At 40.8% G+C, this 26,921-nt stretch overlaps 3 protein-coding genes across 4 annotated transcripts; 2 read left to right on the forward strand and 1 right to left on the reverse strand.

Annotated features, from left to right (window-relative positions):
* Positions 1 to 605: 605 nt before the first annotated feature.
* On the reverse strand, positions 606 to 3,246 carry LOC100697299 (GTPase IMAP family member 4). Its single transcript, XM_003457685.5, has 2 exons — positions 2,880 to 3,246; positions 606 to 2,262 (listed from the first exon to the last, which is right to left on the reverse strand). Exons 1-2 carry the CDS (start codon positions 2,902 to 2,904, stop codon positions 1,346 to 1,348), a joined length of 942 nt encoding a protein of 313 aa, XP_003457733.1. The 5' UTR covers positions 2,905 to 3,246; the 3' UTR covers positions 606 to 1,345.
* Positions 3,247 to 6,392: 3,146 nt separating this feature from the next.
* Positions 6,393 to 8,835, forward strand: LOC112847980 (uncharacterized). The gene is made up of 2 exons (XM_025910646.1): positions 6,393 to 6,554; positions 7,462 to 8,835. Exons 1-2 carry the CDS (start codon positions 6,516 to 6,518, stop codon positions 8,026 to 8,028), a joined length of 606 nt encoding a protein of 201 aa, XP_025766431.1. The 5' UTR covers positions 6,393 to 6,515; the 3' UTR covers positions 8,029 to 8,835.
* Positions 8,836 to 10,482: 1,647 nt separating this feature from the next.
* Positions 10,483 to 24,132, forward strand: serpinf2a (serpin peptidase inhibitor, clade F (alpha-2 antiplasmin, pigment epithelium derived factor), member 2a). 2 transcript variants are annotated; one of them, XM_003457684.5, is made up of 9 exons: positions 10,483 to 10,636; positions 12,317 to 12,385; positions 12,478 to 12,706; positions 13,292 to 13,435; positions 13,533 to 13,575; positions 13,938 to 14,083; positions 14,429 to 14,571; positions 15,858 to 16,053; positions 22,666 to 24,132. In XM_003457684.5, the coding sequence occupies exons 2-9, from the start codon at positions 12,332 to 12,334 to the stop codon at positions 23,016 to 23,018; spliced, it is 1,308 nt and encodes a 435-aa protein (XP_003457732.1). In that variant the 5' UTR covers positions 10,483 to 10,636; positions 12,317 to 12,331; the 3' UTR covers positions 23,019 to 24,132. The 2 variants fall into 2 exon arrangements, with proteins under 2 accessions (XP_003457732.1, XP_005462576.1); XM_005462519.4 differs by having other exon boundaries at positions 10,485 to 10,725.
* Positions 24,133 to 26,921: the final 2,789 nt, after the last annotated feature.

Genomic DNA, 26,921 nt, shown 5'->3' on the forward strand with positions numbered 1-26,921 from the left:
GGTCTTTGGTTAAGAGAGCGCTAAGTATAAAAGCAAAGCTTTCCGTTTAAAGGGCCATTTATGTCTCTACCCTCACTCCACAAGCTCTAGGTAGTGATTGAAAGAATAAGATTGCACACTTCCTCCAAAGGGTGCCTGGGAGTGTCTCTCTCTTAGACATAAGGTAAAGAGTTTAGTCATTTAGGAGGGACTCAGAGTGGAAGTGCAACTCCACATCGGAGTGGCAACAACTGGCATCAGAAGAAGCCAGGTGAGGTGGTTCAGGCCTCTGACTGGGATGACTCTGTGGTGGCTGGATGAGGTGTTCCGTCAATGTCCTTGCAACAGGAGGCCCCGGGACAGACCCAGGACATGCTGGGGAGATTATATATCTCGACTGGCTTGGGAACACCTAGGTGTTTCCCCACTTGGGCTGAAGGAGGTGAGGAAGGAGGAGAGGAAGGTCTGGGTTTCTTTGCTTAATCTGCTGCCCAGGCCGGTCCCAGATAAGCAGGAGAAGATTAATGGGCAGATATAACAAACACTGGATTATATACTATATTATACTATAGTAAACTGTATATTAACATGAAAGAAAATGGAAAAATTTCAGAGGAAACATGAAATTTCTCTGCCATCTTTAATGTCACATTTTGATCAAGACAAATTATCATTTTTAAAAATTTTCCTCAATGCAAAATATTTGAATCCAGTTTCCTACATTTGAGCAATTTGCTTTTATTTTTTGCACATTTAAAGTTATACTTGGGAAAAAATATGATTACTTTTATTATTATGAAGTGATACAGTGTTGACTCATGAAAATATACAGTATATATTCTAATAAGTAAAAAAATCAAAGGATACAACGGCATCAATATGAAGCCAAAATGACCAACAAAACAAGTTACACCAGTTTTAAGGTTTTAAACATTTTATGGAGGAACAGTTTTTATTTTATATGAAAAGCAGTTCCATAATTCGATGCTTCTACTTCTGATTGAAAACGGACCTAAAACAGAGTTTTTAATCATCTGAAAGCTGAAACGTTTGCTCGTAGCATTATTATTTGAATAGGGATACTACTCCTCCTTTGACAGCAGAGGAAAACAACTTTCATTATTAATGTGTTTGATTCATAAGTCATAGTCAAACTCGGTCAAACAGCACATGCAGTAATAATCCAACCTTTTGATTATTTTCGATTGAAGAGTTCAGGAACATCCCAATAATCACTTCATCAACATTCATGATAAACAAACATCTGAGTAAATGTGATTCAGTAAAAACATAGACAAACATGATAATAACTTCAATGTTGATCTTCATATTAAGCTGACTTTAATGAGTCACAGCTAAATGAATTTCACTGTATAGGACATGCACCGCTTTTCACAGCCACGACTGTAGCTCCAGCTACAGCTCCCACTACAGCTCCCACTGCAGCTCCAATTGGGCCTCCTACAGCTCCAACACCTGCTCCAATAGCAACTTCAACAGCAAGTCCAACACCGGCTCCAAGACCAATACCAGGAATCGCTCCAGCAGCTGCCACAATGGCCTGGATGAACCAGTTGTCTTTCTCTGCCAGTCTCCGTGCTTCCTGGGGTGTCATGCCTGGATTTTCTCTCAGAAGTCGGTCCATCTCCTCTCTTATGACTCTCTCTGCCTCTAGGAATTTTTCATTGGTGTAGCAGCTTCCTCCATTTCTCTGAACCATTGTGTTGATCTTCTCCAACAGCTCTCTGACCTGAGCGGGATCTTCCTTTCTGTTGTTAAAAACATGGTATCTTCCCTGACACTGATCGAGGAAGTCATTGAGAGCTTTACTTTTATGGATAAATGTTTCTATGGTCACGTCATCGGCCTCCAGATTGTCTCCATGTGTGAACAAGGCCATAGTGTACTGTGCTGCTGTTTCTCCAAACACCTTCTGAAGGATTTTCACTGTTTCTTGTTCTTCTTTTGTGAATCTGCCAGCCTGGAGCACAACCAGGAACACATGAGGACCAGGAGCAACAAAAGAGATTGATCTAGCGATCTCTCTTTTCACTTCCTTTTCAGTTTTGCTGGTGTCGAACAGACCCGGAGTATCAATGACAGCCAGCGCGTGACCACCAAATTCTCCCCTTTCCTTTTGGCACTCTAACGTTACTGTGGAAGGAGATGTTGTAGATATAAAAGTTCTTGTTCCTAAGATGGTGTTTCCCGCTGCGCTCTTCCCAACTCCAGTTTTCCCAACAAGGATTATCCGGAACTCAGGTTCTTCCTCTTCTTCATCATCTGCCAGACAATATTAAAAACATGACACTGATGTTAATGGTGATCAGAAGGGTACATTTGACCTTTTCCTTCCATTTTCTGTTGGAAGGAAATTTTTTTTTAAAACATCAAAAGTTTGCTTTTGTTATCTGGAACCTAAACAGTGAGCTGACAGTACCACGCTGCTGAGATGGATGAAGAAAAATCTTGCAAGTGTGACGAATTTTGCAAGAAAGAACTGCAAGAAAATTACATTAATAAGAACTTTTAAAACAGAAGTTACACAGAATTTACAGGAAGAAGAGGGTCCGTTTTTTTTTTCATGTGGGTCAATCCATCTAAAATCAGCCTGTTTTTACAACATTAACATGTTAAAATTTTTAATAACTAGATATTTACAATATGAAAAAGTCCAGCAGTCCCATATTTCAGCACACACTAATATATAAAAAAAAACCTATAAAAAAAAAACCAACCCAATTAGTGACTGAATATGTTAGCTCAGGTTCAACAAAGTGCTTAATAATAAAAAAAATACATAAAAAACAACAAAAAGAAAACACCCAAAGAAGTAGAAAAGAGAAAATAAACGCTAAAAACAGATGTGTAGTGAGCTCTATTCATTTCCATGTACTTACCTAGCAAAGCATATGTGCTGTCCATGTTTGTCCCTCTGTAAGCAGCTGGTGTATAATTGTGTTGCAGGTCTGACTGCTTTCCTCTTATATTATCTCAGTTTGAGAGTCTGCTTCTAGTCCTGCCCTTCAAACATGTGACATCCTTATAAGTGCTCACAGATAGGATAGGAAAAATGGGTAACCCAGGTTACAAATGTTAAAAACTGAACAATGAATGACATCAAATACAAAGTTTGATTACAAGAGCTGATTGAGCTGAAAATTAATTGTAATTTTCCTCTGTGAGTCTCTGTGGACCTTGCTTACATCCACAATACTAATGGTTGCATTTAACATGTCATTATCTACAGTCATAAGCTCATAAAGCAAAAAAGTAGTTTGTGGCAGTGGTCCTAACACGATGTGGTGGTGTGACCATGAGTTTGGGAAATGTGGGGGAGACCCAAGCCAAACCCATGTGCTGTTACTGTGGCCAAGAGTGAAAAAGAATGTTTCATATGCTAAGAAAGCCCTGATGACTGGACAAAAAATTGTCGGGGGGGGCAAACTGCTGCAAGTGTTACGCAAGAAAAGAAGGAGAGTATTCATAGTAGGAATCAAGAATATGACCGCTGAGGTCAAATCTAAAACAGAAACAATACTGATCATAACGAAACCAGCTGCCCAAAAATCTGCTTTGATAAGGAAGTCAAAGCAGCTAAAAGTCCACATTTACGAAGTGCTGCTCATCAGTATTTCGAATGTTAATCCTCCAGTGGAGAGCAAGACTAGTAGCACTTCATTTATGGTCAGAAGGACAGACTTGTTCTGTGTCCAGGAGACATGGCTCAAACCCTCCTTAAATCTTATTATAAATGGGACAGGTGGGAGGAGGCTGCTACCTTTGTTAAAGAGGACATCGCCTGTAGGGTAACAGACGCTGGATCAGAAATGGAGTGTGTGGTTACTGAAGTCTGGGCAGAAGGGAAAAGACTGTGATCTGGGTTTAGCTCTACGAACATAAGGAATACAGCATTTTATTGATAATATATTCAAAACACTGTTCATTCTTTTTTTCCAATGAAGATGATGAAGATTCAGTATGATGGGTAGACCGAGAACCAATCACAGTTAGTTTTAAAAGGATTCTGGACTTGTGACCATGGTTAGTGATGGATTGTGAAAGACAGTAGTTCCCTGAATTTCTTCTGGTTGTCACAATCAGCGGAAGCAGGACCCAGATACAGACACGTGAAAACGAAACTTGATTCTAACAGAAAGCGAACCGTTATTGTGGCCGATTAAGCAGTACAAAAACAAAAAGGCCAAATCAAAAGAAAGTAAACAAAACCTAAAATGGGGAAACTAGAAACATGACAAAACCCTATACATGGAAACCTGGCAAAAATACAGCAAAAAATATGGCAAAAATCTTGGAAACATGGCAGGAACATAACAGACGACCTGACCAAGAATGAATGACAGCAGAACATAAATACACACGAACATGAGGCCACATGGGAAGCAAAACTAAACACAATGAACACGGAACACGAGGCTGTCAAAATAAAACAGGAAGCAGAGACACAAACCTAAGACACACGGACTTGATGTGGGATAGTTAAAGAGAGGACGGGAGACAAAGACATCACCGAAACACACAAAGGGCGAGGGGGACTTGACAGACTCAGTATCTCAGTATCAACAGAACTAACTGAAGCCTAAACTCAACAAACAAGAACATAACACGACACTGTTAGTCGAACAATCCTGCAATCAGGTTCTTCAGAGCAACGAGAGAAGCATTTGGTTTATCTTTTCTCCACTTCCTCTCAGTCTTTCTGCATTTCCTCTTTAAAATTCCTCATTAATGACCAACGACCAGAGGTTTCTAATTTTCTTATTTTGGCTGGAATCAGAGAATCGAGACTCAAGCAGGAGCTATCAAAGGCAGTGACCAGCTCAGAGCGACGCTGCGTTCGCTCATGTTGTGAGAGGTTGTTTGAGTGGCAAAGGTTGACAGAAACTAGCAACATGAGTAGAATTTAGTGACCTGAAGTGAATCACCGCACAGAAGATGGAACCTGAAACAGCACAGCATTGTGGTCTGAAGCTCACATCGTCCACGAGGTCATGTGTGTGCCCGTTAACACGTGTGGGGTGCTCCACACATTGAGTCACAGAAAGACTCAAGTCACACACAGAGGATGGGGCACAGTAGAGATGAATAGAATAATCTTTATTCTCAAGTACAATGAAATTTAGACCAGCATCTCTCCTTTGCCCATTAGAGAGGAACAAATAGTAAAACCAAACAATAAAAAGACAATAATATTAATAAATAGATGCGTAAGAAATAGATTTTTAAGTTATGTATAAACAGTTGTGTTGGGCATGATGTAGGCCACTGTAGGCCAAGTCAGTCGGTTTGTGCGGGATTATAATAGTCTTTATCTTTTGTCTGATGACAAAAGTTCAAATACAAGGTTTAAAAACGATCTATCTAATCTAATCTGCCTTCCTCCTCAGTGGAGACAGACCGGGGAGAACTCTCCTTCAGCTTTTATAAGGAGGGAAAAGCATCGTTTAAATAAAGCTTATTTTAAAGTTTTAAGCAGATATCTGATGTCATAAAGCCCCAAATCACTGAAGTAATCGTGTTTGGCTGTATTAGGATTATCATCTAAAAACAGATCAGCCAGTCTACAACTTTGATTGTACACTGCCTGATTTTTATGATTTTCATTTTAAATTCTCTTGTAAAACATACAAATCAAATTAAAAAACAAAACAACACTGATATATTTTAATAAATTATCTGAATGTATTATTTTTTATAGCTTAAAGAAGAGTAAATAGCAAGCTATATTCCACACATTTACAAACAGCACGTGTCCCAAACTGATCGGGCATTCTGACTTTGGTCCAAATACTATTAACAGAAAACACATGTTAAGAGTTTTTACGGTCGTTAGTTCACTTGGACATCAGATGGTTGTTTTGGGTAATGTTGGCATCTGGCAACTGTGCATGTTTTGTTGCAGTTTATATATGAATGCATATATGATATACAGCAGTAGCTCCTAACTGTTTCATATGTTTAGTTTTATTTAAACAATGACAGCCAAAATGATGGGAGTACTCTGACCTGCAACCACGACGGAGGATCAGCAGTATCTGCAACATGCTGACCCACAGAGAACCTGGCAGCCTGACACAGGACTCCTTAAGAGACACGTGAGAAAGGACTGATTTGAAAAGAATAAAGTGCTGCATGTATCTACAACGTGAGTCAGAATCGATATCGTGGAGATGTTGGCTACTCGAACAGGACATAGTTTTTTCTCTGTTACACAAATATCAAAGAAAGTGGTGTAAATCTGCTCACACGATGGTCACGTCTGCCTCTGTGGATGGGTAATGGATGGGACAGTCTCATCGCTGCATTCACCAGATGATGGCAGTGTGGTGGATTGTTACCACATCTGCTGTGACACAACTCAGAGGTTCAGACAAACAGGAGTGTCAAACAGAAATCCAGAAAGCCTGAAACTGTGTCAGTAACTGAAAAATGTCTGAAATTACAGACACGCACCCGTCCTCTTCAGCCCACAGGAGACAACGTGGCCCTATCGTCGACCGACACCACCAGATCTCATGGATAATGATGCATCAGTAGACTGTTTACTGTCTATGGTGAGACATAATAACTGATAATTCAAAGTTAGTTAAGAAAATGCAGTAGAAACAGACAGTGATCACAAAAACATGAATGTGTATCGACCATAACAGTGTTTTTGTTTTGTTAAATTAATTTGAGCTTGTATCAGTGTCTCTGCTGCCATCAAGTGTCCTGTTTGTAATAATGTACGGTTCCAGGAACACAAGTCTGGGCTCCATGAGGAGCAACTTCGCAGCTCATAGTGATATCAGTTCAGGTGTATTTTTACCAGGGAGTATTTTGAGACTGTTACTAAAAGGTAAGATTAGTGAATTATAACCTGAAGCATGTTAACCAGCAACCCCTATGATCCATACGCAGTTGTCACCGCTGCATAACGTTCATATAAACAGGAGACGTTTTTCCAAAGATTTAGAGAAACAAGATGAATGAGAACAAGAAAAAGTCAAATGAACTCTGGATAGCATTCAGCATTTATGATCTAAAGGACTTCCTCGTTTACTTCAGGACCCTAAAAGTCATGAAATTAAAGGCAATCTGCTAATAATTTTCTAAATATGATCATTTTTTTCATTCAGGGGAACTTCTTTGCTTTTTGCCCTGATATAAGACTCAATGCAAAGTTTGCATTACCCACATATCCACAATAAGGAGATTATAGGAAAATATAACAGGGTAAAAATAAACTTGCTTATACCTCATCTGTTATTTGTACCTTTCTATGAAAAGTCTTTCATTCTGTCATTCAGGTTCTAATTCTAAGCCATAACTGTTACTGAATCACCCAGACTTTAAACCAATAATATAATAATTCTCAGGTCTTGTCCACACATTTGTGGGTATTTTGTAAAAAGCTGCTTTTTCTCAGTGTTTTGACCAAAGAGGTGAAACTTTTTAGAAACCCTGTTTGTGCTTTTACAGATGCACAAGGAGAAGATCACCCGACCTTCTCCCCCACCAGTGGTCTCAATAGACCAAGTACACAAAGTCCTGAGGAAGATCAACCCCTGCAAGGCAGCAGGACCAGACAACATCGTAGGATGGGCCCTTAAAGCATTTACTAACGAGCTGGCTGATGTTCTCACTTCCATCTTCAACCTCTCCCTCAGCCAGAGCATCGTTCCCACATGCTTCAAGACCACAACTATGATCCCTCTCCCCAAGAAAAGCCCACCCACCTGCCTAAACAACTACAGAGGAGTTGCACTCACTGCAAAGTGTTTTGAGAGAGTGGTGCTGGCCTACATCGAGAGCAACATCCCAGACACTCTGGATCCCCCAATAGGTCAACATCAGATGCTAGCGCTGCTACCATTCACTACTTCCTCTCCCACCTGGAAACTAATGCCTCCTACATCAGGGTGGTATTGGTTGATTGCAGCTCTGCCTTCAATACTCTCATCCCTCACAAACTCATCCACAAACTGTCTACACCCCACCCTATGTGACTGGCTACAGGACTTTTTGACTGGCAGGTCAACTACCTGAGACACAGATAGGATTCGAACCTGCGCTACCTGGTCTCAAGGCGACTGCTCATCTCACTGAGCCAAACTGGTCCTCAGGGAAAGAAGCTGAATCATGCTTAAAACAGGTGAAAAAGCTGAAATTCTGCTGAAAGAGCAGAAGAGGCTGAACTTTCTGTGGAAAAGAGGTGAAGAAGCTGGAATTTGTGTTGAAAAGAGTTAAAAAAAAGTTTAACTGGTAACTGAAAAAGTTGTTGCCATAGGCAGGATTCGAACCCAGGCCTCCCGCACTGAGAACGGCTGCTCAGCTCACTGAGCTAAAACATGGCTCAGCCCGGCAAGCTAAACTGGTGATCACACTGATAATGTGGTCCCATTCAGCAAAATGGGCCAAAAAATGACATAAAAAGCTTAATATCTGAAAAAGTATAAAAGTTATGAGCACCAAAAGATATAGCAGGCATTAGCAGAAAGAGCAGAACAGTTTAAAGTTTGAATGGTGAAAATCAGATGAAAACTGAGGGAGTAGTTAACCAGCAAAGGTCTGAGCAACTAGAATAAGGTAGAAGAAAGAATAAAGAGAAACAGGATCACGGCATTCACACAGTTAAGCTCCTTTGTACATCCATCTACATCGACATCTGCATACCACACTTGTCTTCACTTACTTATTTTTTATACTTATTTTTATCTTATTTATCTCGTTCTTTTTAAACTTGACCTAACTTGACATTTGTGTATGGACAGCAAAGGAAGAATTTCATTGCACAGAGAAATGCTATTTCTTCTGTACATATGACAATAAACACTTTGAATCTTGAATCTTGAAGGTGAGTCTTTTATCTGTGTGGTTAGGGTCATACTCCAACCGTTGCACCGACATTCTCTTCACAGCACTTGGCTTTGGATTTTGCATCGTCATGTGGAGACATTTCCCCAAACTAAAGCTGAAATCTTCATTTAAACACACGCCTGTATGTTTGGTCGTAGCCTCAGTGAACCGCTCTATCTACACCAACAGACGGGGTCGAGATGGCACATGTAGGTTTGTCTGTATGCACAGTCAGCACAAACCAAAAAGGAAAGCCACGCAGCTAAACGTGCGCTAAACTGCTAAAATCTCAAATGTTGCTGTCTTCATTTGAAAAGTAACAGGAGCGACTCTTGAATTAGGCTCTGTATTTATTTATAATGGAAGCTGTGGTGAAACTCGAGGGTCAAAGTGAATGTAGGTGGGGGGAGGACGCTGTTTGTTTCTGAACTGCTCTGTGGGGGCGTCAGGCTGGAACCCGGCGGTCAGAACAAGACAAACACTCGCCCACTCTCTGCTGAATGTATGTGCACGGCAACACGAAGGTTCCAAAGTGGAGGAGGATTGCACAAGAAACTCTGAGACTGTGTTTCAGTCCAGGGAAACGTGGTGCCGCTCCAGCTTTGATTACCAGCTGTGCTGAGCTATGTTTAACTTAGCTTTCACTGTGAAGTTTAATTGAGGTTTATTTGCTTTGCTGCAGCTTTGTTGTTTACTGTGGCCCAACGTTGGTATTAAATTAATTAAGCTTTGATTATTTTACCTTGAAGTCTAACAGGGCACAGCTTGGTTACACTTATTTGAGCTTAGCTGTGCCGTTTTGCCTACCAGAGCTTAGTAACCTAACTGTTGCTGACTTGTGCAGAAAGAGGCTTCTTTGTTTATGGTTCTACACATTTTCTCTGCACACAATCATTTTCAAACTGCACTTAATGATTATAAAATACCAGCCTGCACCTAAAGTTATAATCGTTTTCCTGGCTCCGAAATCAAACAGCAGTATGCTGCTGTTCCAGTTCTTTATGACGCGTTTTCCCAGATCTCCAGTGTGTTTGTGCCAGACGATTATTTAATTTTCCAGAAGATGTTTCCAGGGGGCCAAATGATTGGTGGAGTTTGAAACCTTTGCTGTCAGGTTTAACCTGTTATTGTTTTCAAATTAAGATACTAAAAGAAAGTTTTATTATTTTTAATGTGGTCAGTAGATTCAGAGTTACTTTATTTGTCATTTTAGAATATATAACAAAGTTATGCTAAAAAAAAGCTAAAAAAGTCTCTCCTTGGAAAGTAAAAAAGAGTAAATGTAATAATAAATATGGCTCTAAGTAAAATTTATAGTTAATTTTAGATTCACTACGGTAAACATTTACCCAGAGGCTTCATGACTTATTTACATTATGTGTACGCTGTAAGTATTAAATGATATCATGTTTTATAATGACAGTCAGTGTTTTTCACCATAACTGTTGTTCTGTGTGAGCTATGACTTTCAAAGTAAAACCAGTGTTGGTGAAGTGCACTCACTTTACACAGAGAGTATTTTTAACGCTAAAGACAAAGTATTGCATCGGAGTATTACTTTGAGAGGAACTTTGGTTCCTTCCTGTTCACTGAAGCCAAATAACTTCACTGAAGTGTTTTCACAGTCTGGCAGCTTGTGCAGGGAAACATGCTACAGTGTGAAAAGCAGCTTGTCTGTCAGACTGTATAATGTTTTTTACATTGCGTGGCGGCAGCAGACACCAGGTTGATCATTAACTAGCCAGCAGAGGAGTGGTAGTAGTCGGGTCCAGGTGCTACGCTGTCCAGCCTGGAGAAGGTTGGTTTGTATTTCTTTACTTTTATTTTATCTCACCTTTTAAACCCTTTTGATCCCCATCATCTGTCTCCACATCGGACAAAAGTCAGGTGAGTTCAAGGATGTCTTCATCTACCGAAACCTTCGTGCATTTGATCTCTAGAGAGAAATTTGCAGTCAGCGACTTTTATCTACAATATCTGTATATAAGTTGAATTTTGAAGTGCACTCTGCAGAGGAGTATGTATATGACGGTGAGCCTGATCGCTTTATGTAGTGATGGTGTATTTATGTGGTTCTGTGCATTCGCTGTTCTGTGTATTCTGCGTACTGCAGCCAAAAAAGGTTCTGAAACAGTAACCTTTAGTCTCCTGGTAAACACAGCAGCCATATCTGAAACGTCAACTCAGTCTGAACCTAGCAAAGGAATATTTACATATCAATAACCCTGAAAGCTTTCATACTGAGGAGCATAGGTGTGCAGATGTTGGCCTTATGTTCCATCTTGCGTTGGTCCAGGCTAAAATACCCTGAGTAATATTGCATGTACCACATGTAAATATACTGTTACCTTTGGTTCCTAGAGGATGAAACCCAACTGTCACCGCAGGGATGTTCTGGGTTTCCTTTAGCATTTAGAACGCTACTTGTTCAGCGTTTAGGTCCAGTACAGAATATTTCTGAACCAGTTTCCCTGAGCCTCAGGTGTACTCAGGTGTACTCAGGTGTACTCGGAGGTGATACTCATATACTGTGTTAACATGGTTTTTATCCCTAAAACTCTCCAGCTGGGGAATGTTATGCTTACATTGTTGTTGTTGTCTTGTACTTCATTTTGCATGATGTTAACAGTCTGATCCGGCCCTCACTCATCACATCAAAACACCAAGATTAGGATGGCAAAACCAGCGAGTGACATCACTGTAGCTTCGTTCTTATTGGTGCAAGAAGTGGAAAAACTACTGCTAGATAATATTTTTTCAGCATTTATGTAGCTGTGTTCTTTCTGGTTAAAAGACTTAAATTAGTACTAAGGAAAATAACATTTAAAAAAAATAAGGTACAAAAATAAATAAATAAAAATCAATGAATTGCACCCAGCGGGACTTTATACCCTCAGGGAAACTGTGTCCCCCTATTCTTTTAATCAGTTCAAAAGTCAATGAAAAGAGATCTTAAAAAGGAGTAACCCTGTACATGTATCTGAGAACTTTGATGGCTGTTTCCATTCCCATTTTATAATAATCCTCCATCCATCCATCCATCCATCTTCATCCGCATTATCCGAGGCCGGGTCGCGGGGGCAGCAGCCTAAGCAGAGAAGCCCAGACCTTCCTCTCCCCAGCCACCTCCTCCAGCTTATCCGGGGGAACACCAAGGCATTCCCAGGCCAACCGAGAGATATAATCTCTCCAGCGTGTCCTGGGTCTGCCCCGGGGCCTCCTCCCGGTGGGACATGCCCGGAACACCTCACCCAGGAGGCGCCCAGGAGGCATCCTTGTCAGATGCCCGAACCACCTCAACTGGCTCCTTTCGATGTGGAGGAGCAGCGGCTCTACTCTGAGCCCCTCCCGGATGGCCGAACCTCTCACCCTATCTCTAAGGGAGAGGCCAGCCACCCTTCGGAGGAAGCTCATTTCTGCCGCTCATTAAATAATCCTCATTAAAATGAAACATGTTCTTCTTTCTTACATTTTTCAGGTTGACTGTTCAAAGATGAAGCTATATCCTCTTCTTCTCTTGCTTTGTCTCTGCCATCTGGGACTCACTGTAAGAATAACCTCGGTCTAAATAACTAAGGGGAAATACTTTCTGTGTAACTGTACACTAGAAAATAACCCAGTCTATCCTCATGTCTTCAGGAGGAGCCCAGTCCAGCACCTACAAATGTCAGTATAACAGAAGAAGACGAGGCGTCAGAGGGTGACAGCTGTGGAGGAGCGTTCAGCCCTGAGGCACACAGGGCAATAGGAAAGGCCACTGAGCAACTGGGTTTACAGCTCCTGGAAAATCTTCCTGTTAGTCCACAGCAGCCCAATGTCATCCTCTCACCGCTCAGCCTTGCTTTTGCCCTCGGTCAACTCACCTTAGGTCAGTTGTGGGTTAGAGGTTATATTTTCAATGCCATCTCTTTATCTGACAAATGTTGTAAAATATGATTTGCCAGCACCGTCACAAGACGAAACCTGTTAAATTCTTGATCACTTGCTTGAAATACAAAGATGAGGCAATGAATTTGATGGTGGGTCTGAGCTTTACTGTCAACAATGTTAAAAATGGTCATTTCCACCTTCTAATGAAGTTTGATATTTGACTTTGTGGTATCCTGGGCCAGCTGATTCAAAGTTTGGTTTGAACTTAAAGTGAACAAGAGAGACAGAATTAATATCAAATAGAAGAAGCTCAGCTCCTGAACCCCAAACAACAGAAAGTCTGCCAGTACTTCTGACCTGGTTTTAAATATGGTTTCATTCAACTTCAAAGAAGCTGTTTGTCTACTTTGAATTCTCTTTTTTCTCAGTCCACATGCAAAAGGAACAAACATCATAAACACCAACAGCCTACATTTTGTATTTTTCTACACAAGACAGAAGCAGACATGTTGTGATGAAGCTTAGGAGCTGGGTATGAAATGTATTTCTTTGATTTTATTATGTGATCTGATTTTTCTCGAAGGTGCTCGCACTGAGACAGAGAACCTGCTACTAAAGACCCTTCATGCCCACGGTCTGGCATGCTACCATCATGCACTGGGAAGCCTAGTACCTCATTTTAGCCACACATCATTGGAGGTAGCAGCACGCATGTACCTGAAGCCAGGTATGAGATGATGAATATTGTACTCGTGGTGATTTATCGTAAGATTGGTATAAATCTGGACTTTTATTTGTACTTTTTCCTATTCGTTCTATCTCAGGATTTAAAGTGAAGGCGTCCTTTGTTGAAGAGTCTCTGCACAGGTATAATTTACATTTGGGAAAGTATTGCACAAAGTTACAGAGAAGCAGCCAAGTTTAGTTTTGAGACAGAAGACACTTTTGGTGGAATAAACAGATGAAACTAATTTGTTTCACATGTTCTTGTTTGTTTACGGTTTTACAGTCTGTTAGGTGGTGCAACAATGCTCAAAATCAATTAAGATATTAAGAAGAAAGCTAAAGAGGGCCTGAGAGCATGACCAGAAATGTATACTGGATAATACAGAACGTCATGTTAAAATATATAATTTTATATTTGATGCAGGTAAAAAAAAGATACCTCTCTTAAACGTCTGTTCATTACTTTTGTCTTGTATGTGCCATGTTGATATGATTTTTTCCAGGTACAAATCACAGCCTGTTCCTTTAGTCTCTATGGAGGAGGTCAACCAGTGGGTTGAGAATGTTACCAATGGACACATCCCCAACTTCCTAGAAAGTATTCCACACGACGTGGTGCTTATGCTCATGAATGCTGTATACTTCAAAGGTGACCCACTCCACAAAACAAAACTCTTCATTATTGTGTTTTACAGTCAGAGAAAAGATGGAAAAAAGCTAAATCTTTCCTCATTAACAGGACAAATACATGAAAGTTTTCTGAAGGGAGAAATCTGTCCTGGCCAGGGAGGACATCATTATCAAGAAACAGTACCACTGTAATATGAGTAGACAGCACATTGTGCAAACCAGGGATGCTTCTTATGCTATTAATGAGCACTGTAAAGAAAAGACGTGATACAGTGTGATTATGTACAGCCGCTTTAATAACAGAGAAATAAACAAACTGAATTTAAGTTGCTAATGATTCTGCCTTATTTCCACTTTTCATCAGGTCAGTGGCAAACACAGTTTGACCCACAAGCAACATCAAAGGGAGAGTTTTACTTGGACAGTCAGAACTCTGTGTCAGTGGACATGATGAAATCTGTCCAGTACCCTTTACGCCTGATGTATGATTCCAAACTGGAAGCACAGGTAACACCAACGTCTGGGGCAGCAGCAGTGATGGCACAACATGGAACATAGACAGAAACCATGTGACTTGAAAGGCATATTTGTTGTTTGTGATAAAATCTCAAGATGTAATTTTTTTTTAAAAATTCTATAAAAATCTTAAATTTGTTTAGTCTTATAGCAGCTGTGGAAGCTCACCTATGCCATGCCTTAATCCAGAGGACCAAAGAAAAATGAATCTTCCCATTAAACTTTTTTTGTGATTTCCTTCCTCTTTTGAGTTAAAAGAGGCTGCCCAAACACATAAGACATCAATGTAAAGCCCAGGATGTCATCTATTTAATACACCAGGACGTATTAGTCCCAAAACTTTGGTTCTGTTCATCTGGACGTAGCGTTTTCAGTGGGAGAAACATTTCTTCACTCATCCAAGTGACTTCTTCGGTCTCAGCTGACTGCAGGTTTCCCCAATCTTATAAACTGTACATTTGCACAGTGACTGAAAGTAGCACCACTGAATGAACAATGGGCTGTGAGGTCAGTTCCTTAATCTTAATTATGCAAATTCTCATGACCATTGATCAGTAACTACTGATCAATAACCATGAGTACCATTCACAGAGAGTTGGCGAATGGCTGCAATCACAGCATTGTAAGATGGCGAAAGATGTACCCTTAGGCCCCCTCCTTGATTCAGAGATGGTCTTTCCCTTTTCACATAAATGGCCTCCTTGACTCCGCCCTCAAACCAGCGTTCCTCCCTGTCCAGGATGTGTACATCCTCATCATTGAAAGAGTGTCCACTGGCCTGTAGGTGTAAATAGACTGCAGAGTCCTGGTCTGACGAGGTGGTTCTGCTGTGTTGTGCCATCCTCTTAGCCAGAGGTTGTTTGGTTTCCCCGATGTATAAATTCTGGCAATCCTCCTGGCACTTAACAGCGTACACTATGTTACTCTGTTTGTGTCGGGGGACCCGATCCTTGGGGTGGACCAGTTTTTGGCGCAGCGTGTTTTGGGGTTTAAAAGCCACAGAGACCCGGTGTTTAGAAAGGACTTATTAGGATAGCTCAAATAAGTCAAAAGATCAAAGAACAAATGTGCATTACAGAGGACATAAATGAATAGGCTGGTTCTCAGGAGGTTAATCAATGGTGTCTTACCAAAGGCAAAAACAAAAGTTGATTTCTCAGTTTCCCATCCAAAGTTGCAAGCCTCATCTTCCAGCCTGTTCCCTTCAACTTTTAGTTTATATGTTGAGATGAAGTTGAGGAAAAGACCTAGACAAAATATCGTTTTCTCTTGTCCAGGTTGCCAGTTTTCCCTTCAAGGGAAACACCAGCTTCTTAATCATCCTTCCCAGAGGAAACCTGTTGTCAGTGCTTCCCAAACTAAACATCTCCGACCTCTACAGATCTCTACCTCAGGAGAAACTGATGCAGGTGAACCTGCCTAAAGTGAAGCTGGAGTACCAAAAGGAGCTCCAGGCGGCTCTGACCAACATGGGTAAGAAACTGAACGAGTCACTGAAGGCATCTTGAATTTTGAGGATTTCTTTGGACTTACAGTTGAGGACAACATTTTTAGTCCTGCAATGAATATTTTATTTATACAGGGAGTGCAGAATTATTAGGCAAGTTGTATTTTTGAGGAATAATTTTATTATTGAACAACAACCATGTTCTCAATGAACCCAAAAAACTCATTAATATCAAAGCTGAATGTTTTTGGAAGTAGTTTTTAGTTTGTTTTTAGTTTTAGCTATTTTAGGGGGATATCTGTGTGTGCAGGTGACTATTACTGTGCATAATTATTAGGCAACTTAACAAAAAACAAATATATACCCATTTCAATTATTTATTTTTACCAGTGAAACCAATATAACATCTCCACAGTCACAAATATACATTTCTGACATTCAAAAACAAAACAAAAACAAATCAGCGACCAATATAGCCACCTTTCTTTGCAAGGACACTCAAAAGCCTGCCATCCATGGATTCTGTCAGTGTTTTGATCTGTTCACCATCAACATTGCGTGCAGCAGCAACCACAGCCTCCCAGACACTGTTCAGAGAGGTGTACTGTTTTCCCTCCTTGTAAATCTCACATTTGATGATGGACCACAGGTTCTCAATGGGGTTCAGATCAGGTGAACAAGGAGGCCATGTCATTAGTTTTTCTTCTTTTATACCCTTTCTTGCCAGCCACGCTGTGGAGTACTTGGACGCGTGTGATGGAGCATTGTCCTGCATGAAAATCATGTTTTTCTTGAAGGATGCAGACTTCTTCCTGTACCACTGCTTGAAGAAGGTGTCTTCCAGAAACTGGCAGTAGGACTGGGAGTTGAGCTTGACTCCATCCTCAACCCGAAAAGGCCCCACAAGCTCATCTTTGATGATACCAGCCCAAACCAGTACTCCACCTCCACCTTGCTGGCGTCTGAGTGGGACTGGAGCTCTCTGCCCTTTACCAATCCAGCCACGGGCCCATCCATCTGGCCCATCAAGACTCACTCTCATTTCATCAGTCCATAAAACCTTAGAAAAATCAGTCTTGAGATATTTCTTGGCCCAGTCTTGACGTTTCACCTTGTGTGTCTTGTTCAGTGGTGGTCGTCTTTCAGCCTTTCTTACCTTGGCCATGTCTCTGAGTATTGCACACCTTGTGCTTTTGGGCACTCCAGTGATGTTGCAGCTCTGAAATATGGCCAAACTGGTGGCAAGTGGCATCTTGGCAGCTGCACGCTTGACTTTTCTCAGTTCATGGGCAGTTATTTTGCGCCTTGGTTTTTCCACACGCTTCTTGCGACCCTGTTGACTATTTTGAATGAAACGCTTGATTGTTCGATGATCACGCTTCAGAAGCTTTGCAATTTTAAGACTGCTGCATCCCTCTGCAAGATATCTCACTATTTTTGACTTTTCTGAGCCTGTCAAGTCCTTCTTTTGACCCATTTTGCCAAAGGAAAGGAAGGTGCCTAATAATTATGCACACCTGATATAGGGTGTTGATGTCATTAGACCACACCCCTTCTCATTACAGAGATGCACATCACCTAATATGCTTAATTGGTAGTAGGCTTTCGAGCCTATACAGCTTGGAGTAAGACAACATGCATGAAGAGGATGATGTGGACAAAATACTCATTTGCCTAATAATTCTGCACTCCCTGTAGCCATGGACACAGAAACAGAGCATGGAATTTCTACCAGTTTTTCAAAACATCCCAGTTTTATTTTGGATGCTTACATTATTTCATTTTCAACACAGAAACAAAATTATTAAACAAAAAAACCATAGTAGGGTTAAAGCTTTTAGTTCCCTTGATAATAACAGCCCACAGCCACTTGTGTAGTTTTCAACAAGTCTCATACGCATGTCCTAAGCAATCCCAGCCAATTGTTCTATGGCAAATCTCCGTTAGCGAGTTAGCATGGATCGCCCTGTACGTGGGGCTAACGCGTTAGCGAGGTAACCGCGATTACACGTTGATACTGTGCAGCCCCACGCACGGGGCGATCTCCGGTAACTTGCTAACACAGATTTGCCGCGCTAATTTGGTTATGGCATTAACGTCATTCTAATGAGACTAACGCTGACAGCACTAATATATATATAGATATATAATTAAATTTGAGAAAATATTGTCTTTGAAAAAATAAAATTTTGATATGGCAGGTAAATGCAAAGGTTGTAGTTATTTTTGGCAGATAAAACAAAAAATCTATCAATTTCTAAAATGGAAACCAATAAGGAGTGCATTCTGAAGTTTTTCCTCTTTTTAATATTTATTATTGCTCATTAACAAGATTGAAGTATTTCTTCTCTGATTATTGTCTTTATAATCTACATAGCTGACTTAAAATTATTGGTTGGTCTTTTACTTTTTTCATTCTTGCTTTTCTTTACACTTGCAGTCACTGCTGGATGGCTGAGAAGATAAGTTGGCCACAGCAAAGTTTTATAGGAGATTGGGGGTGTTCCATTTTGGGATGTGAAATGTTTCTTTTGCTTGCCAATTACACTGAATAGACAAAGCTAACCACTTTTTCAAATGTTATAACCAGTCAATAGTTTTCAGTTATCATTATATTTGAGGTAGTTGTTGTGCTGTCCAGGTTTCACTAGTGGCAAGGTTATTACCTCTGTCTCTCCCTCCTCTCAGTGAATTATAATCCAGTCTTTAAGTGATGTCGTGATGAATCCTGCTTCCAGGCCCAAACCAGTCTGCGTTTAATAAGGCTTTTATTACCACTGTTCATTTTAAAGCTCAGTTTTTAAAACCTTACGCTGTAACGACAGCCCAACCCATGCAGCAGTATATTAATGACTAACCTGGTATTGTGGATGGATTATCTCAGTTGTTCTCCTGACTGAAGTTTGGTCCGTTTACAGCATCCTGCCATGTGATTGCATTTGTCCCTAACCATCAGGAACCCTCACGTTAACTTTTATCGAGTGGAAAAAAGTTAGCGTTCATCCTCCAGCTTCACTGTGTTTATGTTATGCTAACATAGCTGTGTCGCTAGCGATCACGTAGCACATCATTATATAGCAGCTAGCCCAACTTCAGTAACCCTACAAACGTCACTGCTGTTTAGTTTTCTGTCTTCATTTATGTTGGAAGTGATAGCAGAGCTGTACGTTTGAATGTTTCAGAAATCTCTCAGTCTGAACATGCTATATCATGTTCAGGTGGAAACTAGCGAGCTAACTTCCTGCTAACTTCTAACCCCCTTAAATGTCATAAATTTGGTTTTCATGGATGCCTGGATGTTAAACTTAATTGCTACACCTGGTAAAGCAGCAACACTGTTCATTTTATTAAAGATGAAAGAATTTAGACAGTTTTTAACTCTCAGTGGTCCTGCAGTGATCATTTGACTTTGGGACCTGCAGCGGAGTTTGGGCCCAGACACGGCTAATGACGTCAGACTTAAAGACTTGATTATACCGATGTCTGTATATTAGGGTGACCATATTTTGACTTCTAAAACAACAGGACACTTGGCCCAGTCATGAAGAACTTTAATAATACTGTTTGTTTAAAGAAAATTTTTACATATTTAAATGATGCCTTCTCTGTGCAGTTAATGAATGGTGAAATAAAAAATGTCATGTAGGGTTTTACATTGACTTGTAAAAAGAGAACGATTGGTCACCCTAATGCAGGGATCGGCAACATGCAGCTCTTTAGTCCTTATACCGCGGCTCTGCGTGGTTTGGGAAAATAAATTAGAAGTATTTAGCTGAAGTGTATTTTATTTATGTTAGTTCGTTTTTAACTTGTAGTTCTAAATTGGAAGATTATTGTGATATTGATATATAAAAATAAAATTATATCTTATTATTTTTTCATTGCTCAAAATAAGCGTCACACTCGCGGAAGCCGGTATACCCGCTGAAACGCCGTGCCTTTATCGAGACTTTCAACCCCAGGTAGGCCATTTATGGATCTTCGGATCCACATTATGTCAGCAGCTGTTCTCCACCATGAACTATGTTAAAAACAAACACCGCTCAAGCCTGACAGATGACAGCTTACAGTCCTGCGTAAAGATGAAGTTACTTCGTACAGCCCCGATTTGCGGACTCTGTGCGCAGAGGTTCAGGAGCAGAAGTCCCATTGTAAACATACCACAGCAGACCCGATGATGTTTCCATGAACATGCTTTTCAGATTCTCTTTATTGACCACTTTTCACACACGGTTGCTGTACGCATACAGCCGGCTGTAGCTTTTCAGCTCACAGCCCGACATATACCAACAACAACATAGCACAGATAGCGCAGACGTAAAGGCAGCGAGGCGTAATTGCGGGTGGCGCTCAGGTGCGTCCGCCTCCCCTACAGCGGCGCTGGAGACCACGCCCCGCCACACACATTAACCAGGTAAAATACATATTTAGGCAGAATTTTGCAAATATCTACAGGGAGGGCAGAATTATTAGGCAAATGAGTATTTTGTCCACATCATCCTCTTCATGCATGTTGTCTTACTCCAAGCTGTATAGGCTCGAAAGCCTACTATCAATTAAGCATATTAGGTGATGTGCATCTCTGTAATGAGAAGGGGTGTGGTCTAATGACATCAACACCCTATATCAGGTGTGCATAATTATTAGGCAACTTCCTTTCCTTTGGCAAAATGGGTCAAAAGAAGGACTTGACAGGCTCAGAAAAGTCAGAAATAGTGAGATATCTTGCAGATGGATGCAGCAGTCTTAAAATTGCAAAGCTTCTGAAGCGTGATCATCGAACAATCAAGCGTTTCATTCAAAATAGTCAACAGGGTCGCAAGAAGCGTGTGGAAAAACCAAGGCGCAAAATAACTGCCCATGAACTGAGAAAAGTCAAGCGTGCAGCTGCCAAGATGCCACTTGCCACCAGTTTGGCCATATTTCAGAGCTGCAACATCACTGGAGTGCCCAAAAGCACAAGGTGTGCAATACTCAGAGACATGGCCAAGGTAAGAAAGGCTGAAAGACGACCACCACTGAACAAGACACACAAGCTGAAACGTCAAGACTGGGCCAAGAAATATCTCAAGACTGATTTTTCTAAGGTTTTATGGACTGATGAAATGAGAGTGAGTCTTGATGGGCCAGATGGATGGGCCCGTGGCTGGATTGGTAAAGGGCAGAGAGCTCCAGTCCGACTCAGACGCCAGCAAGGTGGAGGTGGAGTACTGGTTTGGGCCGGTATCATCAAAGATGAGCTTGTGGGGCCTTTTCGGGTTGAGGATGGAGTCAAGCTCAACTCCCAGTCCTACTGCCAGTTTCTGGAAGACACCTTCTTCAAGCAGTGGTACAGGAAGAAGTCTGCATCCTTCAAGAAAAACATGATTTTCATGCAGGACAATGCTCCATCACACGCGTCCAAGTACTCCACAGCGTGGCTGGCAAGAAAGGGTATAAAAGAAGAAAAACTAATGATATGGCCTCCTTGTTCACCTGATCTGAACCCCATTGAGAACCTGTGGTCCATCATCAAATGTGAGATTTACAAGGAGGGAAAACAGTGCACCTCTCTGAACAGTGTCTGGGAGGCTGTGGTTGCTGCTGCACGCAATGTTGATGGTGAACAGATCAAAACACTGACAGAATCCATGGATGGCAGGCTTTTGAGTGTCCTTGCAAAGAAAGGTGGCTATATTGGTCGCTGATTTGTTTTTGTTTTGTTTCTGAATGTCAGAAATGTATATTTGTGAATGTGGAGATGTTATATTGGTTTCACTGGTAAAAATAAATCATTGAAATGGGTATATATTTGTTTTTTGTTAAGTTGCCTAATAATTATGCACAGTAATAGTCACCTGCACACACAGATATCCCCCTAAAATAGCTAAAACTAAAAACAAACTAAAAACTACTTCCAAAAACATTCAGCTTTGATATTAATGAGTTTTTGGGTTCATTGAGAACATGGTTGTTGTTCAATAATAAAATTATTCCTCAAAAATACAACTTGCCTAATAATTCTTCACTCCCTGTAGTTTTAATTTTTTAGCAGCATAGAGCTTTTTTTTTTTTCCAATTATTTTTTAAAAGTCAGGTCAAGGTTCCAGAAGTCCAAAGGCGATATAAGGGTGGCGGCTCACAACAGTTTTTGTTTCATTGGATCATTTTAGTTCAGCTGGGTGTTTTTTCTTTTGTTATATTTCTTTAAGAGCTCAAAATGTGTTAATTATATAAATAAAATGTAATTTTCTCTGTAGCACTTCATGGATTTCATAAGCAACACACCTTATTTGTTCACACAAAGCATAAAAGTAAAAAACAATATATACAGTGTTATCTTCATTTTAGATGTCAAAAAGTATTTGCGGCTCCCAGTGTTTTCTCTTACGTGGAAACTGGGTCCAAATGGCTCTTTGGGTCTTAAAGGTTGCTGACCCCTGCCCTACTGTATATAACTGAGGACATTTTGGTGCATACCAACTGCCAACTGACTATTACTCCAGTTCAGAGTTCATGTCGGTCCTGAGAATGAAAAAAAGAGCCAAACTTATGAAAGTGTGTGGTTCCACAAGTTGTTGTTACCTGCAGGAGCGGACCAAAACTTCTTAGTCTGCAAGCGTCTGACCTTTGTCTCTGTTTCTCATTGTGTCCATCAGGCCTTGGCTCTCTGTTCTCTGGTCCTGACCTCTCTGGGATATCGGACCAGCCCCTCACGGTGACCGGCATCCGGCACGCCAGCACAATAGAACTCAGTGAAGAAGGCGTCGAGGCCTCCGCCACCACCGTTGTAACCTCCATGCGCTCAGTCTCCATGTTCTCTGTAAACTCCCCTTTTCTTTTTGCTCTCGTCGATGACGCCTCCCTGACCCCCCTCTTCATGGGCATCGTCACAAACCCTGCCCCTGACAACCCCATGCTGAATGATGAGTCCCACAACAAGCAGTCATACAAACCCATCTCTGGTAATGGGAATGGTACTATAGACTTCCCTGAGTTTTTAACTGTTTAAAATTAAAGAAAAAACATTTGGGGAAAACAAACTATTTAGATTTGCTTACAGTAAGAGACTGGAAATCAATATACATGTAAAAGCACTTCTAAAGTTCATTAATTATACTTGATGTCTTATTTGTTTCATCCTAACTCCTTCTCTGTAAAACAAAATGAGCCCTTTTTCCAAAGTGTCAGTCATTTTCCCTTTAAAGCAGATTTAAGGCCCTTTCACACTGGATGCAGCACATGCAGCGCTGCGCTCTGAAACCCTTTCAGTTCTATTGTTTGCGCTGCGCAATAATGGTTTCCCGCTGTGCCAAGGTAAGCGCAGGCACAGCAGCGTGGAGTACTCATGCGTGCCGCGGTCAAAGTTCAAAGTTGAACTTTTTCTACCTAGCGGTGAGCGCAGCGCATGCCGCATCTGATGTGAAAGTGCATTTAGAATTACAGCCGAGGAAACGGCTGGTGTTCACAAGTTATTGTAGTTTAACAAAAAAATACAGATGCAGTAATCGGTTGTTCCAAAAAGTTCATGCAAAGACTTTTAATAATGACATTTTAAACATAAACATAGGTTTCTGATGAAGTGTTCAGTGACTGCTGGTGCGTTTCAAGCTTTACATACAAATTCATAAAAGTTGTTTGATACAAAAAGAAAGTTTTCCACAAAATTGTGCATCATGAATGTTGTTTTCTTACAGAAGTTTCATTTTTGTGTGTTGATTTTATTTTAAGAGATGAAGTGGAATAAACAAAAAAGCTAACAGTGAAGATTACACCCACACACCCAGAATGAATATTTTACATTTTATCATGAAATAACCTACAGATGATTTTTTGTACAATGCCTGTATGCTGCAGGTTTCGAAGGTTTAATGTACTTCGTACTTTAGCGGCCACTTTCTGTGTATGCAGCTTTGAACTGACCTGAATGAATGAATGTTCGCATAGTTTCAAAATCTGGCTTACGTCTCTTGTGCATCTTAATGTTTTTCCTGTAGTTTTTGGGCTACTTTAAAGTAATCCGTCAGTTGTTCTGTTGTCTCAAAAAAACGAAACAGAAACAGATTTTTTCAGAAATTTAACTTCATCAAAATCCAGTGTGAGTGAAAGAATAAAAGAGAAGGAAAGCAGCAGGCTCACAGTTTAGCTGAGGCTGTTAGTCACACACGGTACAGTATTTATACATGATTAGTTTCCCCATCAATGCTAGCGAGAACATTCTCATTCCCAATGTGTAACATACCAACGATTTGTCACAGCCTGAGGCGTCTCATAGTAACACAAGAGGTACCCTTCTGCATCCTTATGAGATGCTCCGGATTCTCTATTGAATCCAACAGAATGCCGCTCATGGCTGTAACACGCGCTTCAAGCAGAGGTTCCAGTCCTCCATTCCAGCCCTAACCATAACTATAACTAACTTGTGTCCTTGGGCAAGACACTTCACCCGTTGCCTACTGGTGGTGGTCAGAGGGCCCGGTGGCGCCAGTGTCCGGCAGCCTCGCCTCTGTCAGTGCGCCCCAGGGTGGCTGTGGCTACAATGTAGCTTGCCATCACCAGTGTGTGAATGTGTGCGTGAATGGGTGGATGACTGGATGTGTAAAGCGCTTTGGGGTCCTTAGGGACTAAGTAAAGCGCTATACAAATACAGGCCATTTACCATTTAACTGTATCAGATAGTGTTTTCCAAAGGGATTCAGGATCAGAATGTAAAACACTTCTACATGTATAGATTCATTAGCTCTCATGTCTTTGAATGTGTAACATACCGGCGATTTGTCACATAGCATCAGTATGTTATGTGTTTGGGTGCTAGCAGCCACATTAGTGACACTAACAGGGTTTTCTTATTGCTGTCACTGACTCGCTCCATTTTCAGGTCACAGAAGTGCAAACACAGTTCAGAAAAAGTCGAGACTCTGTATAAAAAACAGGCTGCAATGATTTGATATCAGATGTTAAAAAAAGAGAGACACTGCATGAAAAATATTATCAACACTAAAAGTTGGGATAGTGCCAAATAAATACATAAATAAAAGATGCTGGAAAAGTAACAAAAGTAACAAGTAAAGAAACAGCTGGATGGGCAGCCAATCAGGTTCATTTTCAGCAGGTCAGTAGACGGTTCATTAATCTGCAAAAAACTGCATCTATACATCTGCAAATACAATTACAGAGTAATGTTCATCAGCGTTAACAATGAAAACTCAATATCTAATCAGAGTATATGATATCATCAAAAGATTTGAACAATCTGGAGAAATCTCTGTACGCATGAGACGAGGCTGAAAATCACTGGCTGCCATTGACCTTCACGTGCTCAGCAGCACCGTATTAAAGACAGACGTGCTTCTGTGATGGAAAACGATCATGAGCTGAAGGTAGACTCAAAGGCAGGTGTAGAAATAATAAATTTAATAAAACAACAGTGGCACATGCAGTAGAGAATAAAGACAGCCAGATCAGTCACAGGTGAAGAAGGTGCTTTAACCAAAGTTGTAAGGTTTGTTCAGAAACAGATGACAGATTTTTATCTGAGCTTCAGAGCCAGAGGAAACTTTTCAAACCACGTGGAAACCGTGCTGACATTAGGCTGTCTGACACACTTTCAGTTTGGCTAGCAGGACCTCACATCTCCAAACAAACACATTTCCCATGTGTGGGACTAATAATGGTTATCATGGTGTAAGGATAATAACCTTCTCTTAAACACGAAAAAGACTAAAGAACTCATAATCGACTACAGAAGACATAAGACAGAAATCCAACCATTAATCATCAACGACGACTGTGTGGAGAGGGTGGCAGACTTCCGTTTCTTGGGAGTCAGCATAGAGGGAAACTTATCATGGAGTGTGAACACCTCTGAGCTACTGAAAAAGACACAACAGAGACTGTACTTTCTGAGAGTACTCAGAAAGAACAACATCACACAGAGACTGTTGGTGTCTTTTTACAGAGCCTCCATCGAAAGCATACTAACGTACTGCATAGGCATCTGGTACGCTAGCTGCACAGTGGCTCAGAAGAAAGCACTACAGGGAGTAATCAACGCTGCCCAAAGAACAATCGGCTGCCCTCTCCTCAAACTGGAAGATCTACACAGTTCTCGCTGCCTCAAAAGAGCTCATAACATTATAAAAGACATTTCACACCCTGGACACTCCATGTTCGAACTGTTGCCTTCAGGTAAACGGTATAGAACAATATACACAAGGACTAACAGACTCAAACACAGTTTCTACCCAATTGCAATATCCTGTCTCAATGCTACCAAGAGTAGATGACGTTCACTGCCCCTGCTGTCATTTATTTATGCCCTGCTGTTGGAATGTTTGATTGTTGAGTGATATATCAACTAGGACGTATGTCGAGTGACTGTATGTGGCATTAGGCCTGGATTGCTTGGGTGCATTTACCGTATGAGAAGATTGTATTTTATTTTATTCTCTATAGTATTTACAACATAGTTTTTAGTATTTACAACATAGTTTTTAAGTATTTATTTTTGTAAATGTTGCACTGATCAGAGACATCTCTCAATTTCATTGTACTTGTGACAATGACAATAAAGAATATTCTATTCTATTCTATCTTATCTTATCTTAAAAACACTGGAGCAGATATGTCACATCATGGACGACAGCAGTGTTCTGATAATATAACTGACAGTTTTAATTCTTTTCATTCAAATGGACTCTGGGTAAAAGGGGCGGAGCATGAACACCTCCAGGTTTTTTTCGTGTAGATGGATACTTTGTGTTTGAGCAGCACTTGGACCACAAACAGGCACACGAACGTGCACAGAAAAATGTGTGGAGGCCAGAAACCATTGGGCAGCGTCATGTGATGATGTACTTCTTTTATCTACAGTCTTTGCTTCGAGTCAGCTGATTTCTCTGAAACAGTGCTGAGC

Source organism: Oreochromis niloticus, linkage group LG10, assembly GCF_001858045.2.
Source record: "Oreochromis niloticus isolate F11D_XX linkage group LG10, O_niloticus_UMD_NMBU, whole genome shotgun sequence".
Taxonomy (NCBI): domain Eukaryota; kingdom Metazoa; phylum Chordata; class Actinopteri; order Cichliformes; family Cichlidae; genus Oreochromis; species Oreochromis niloticus.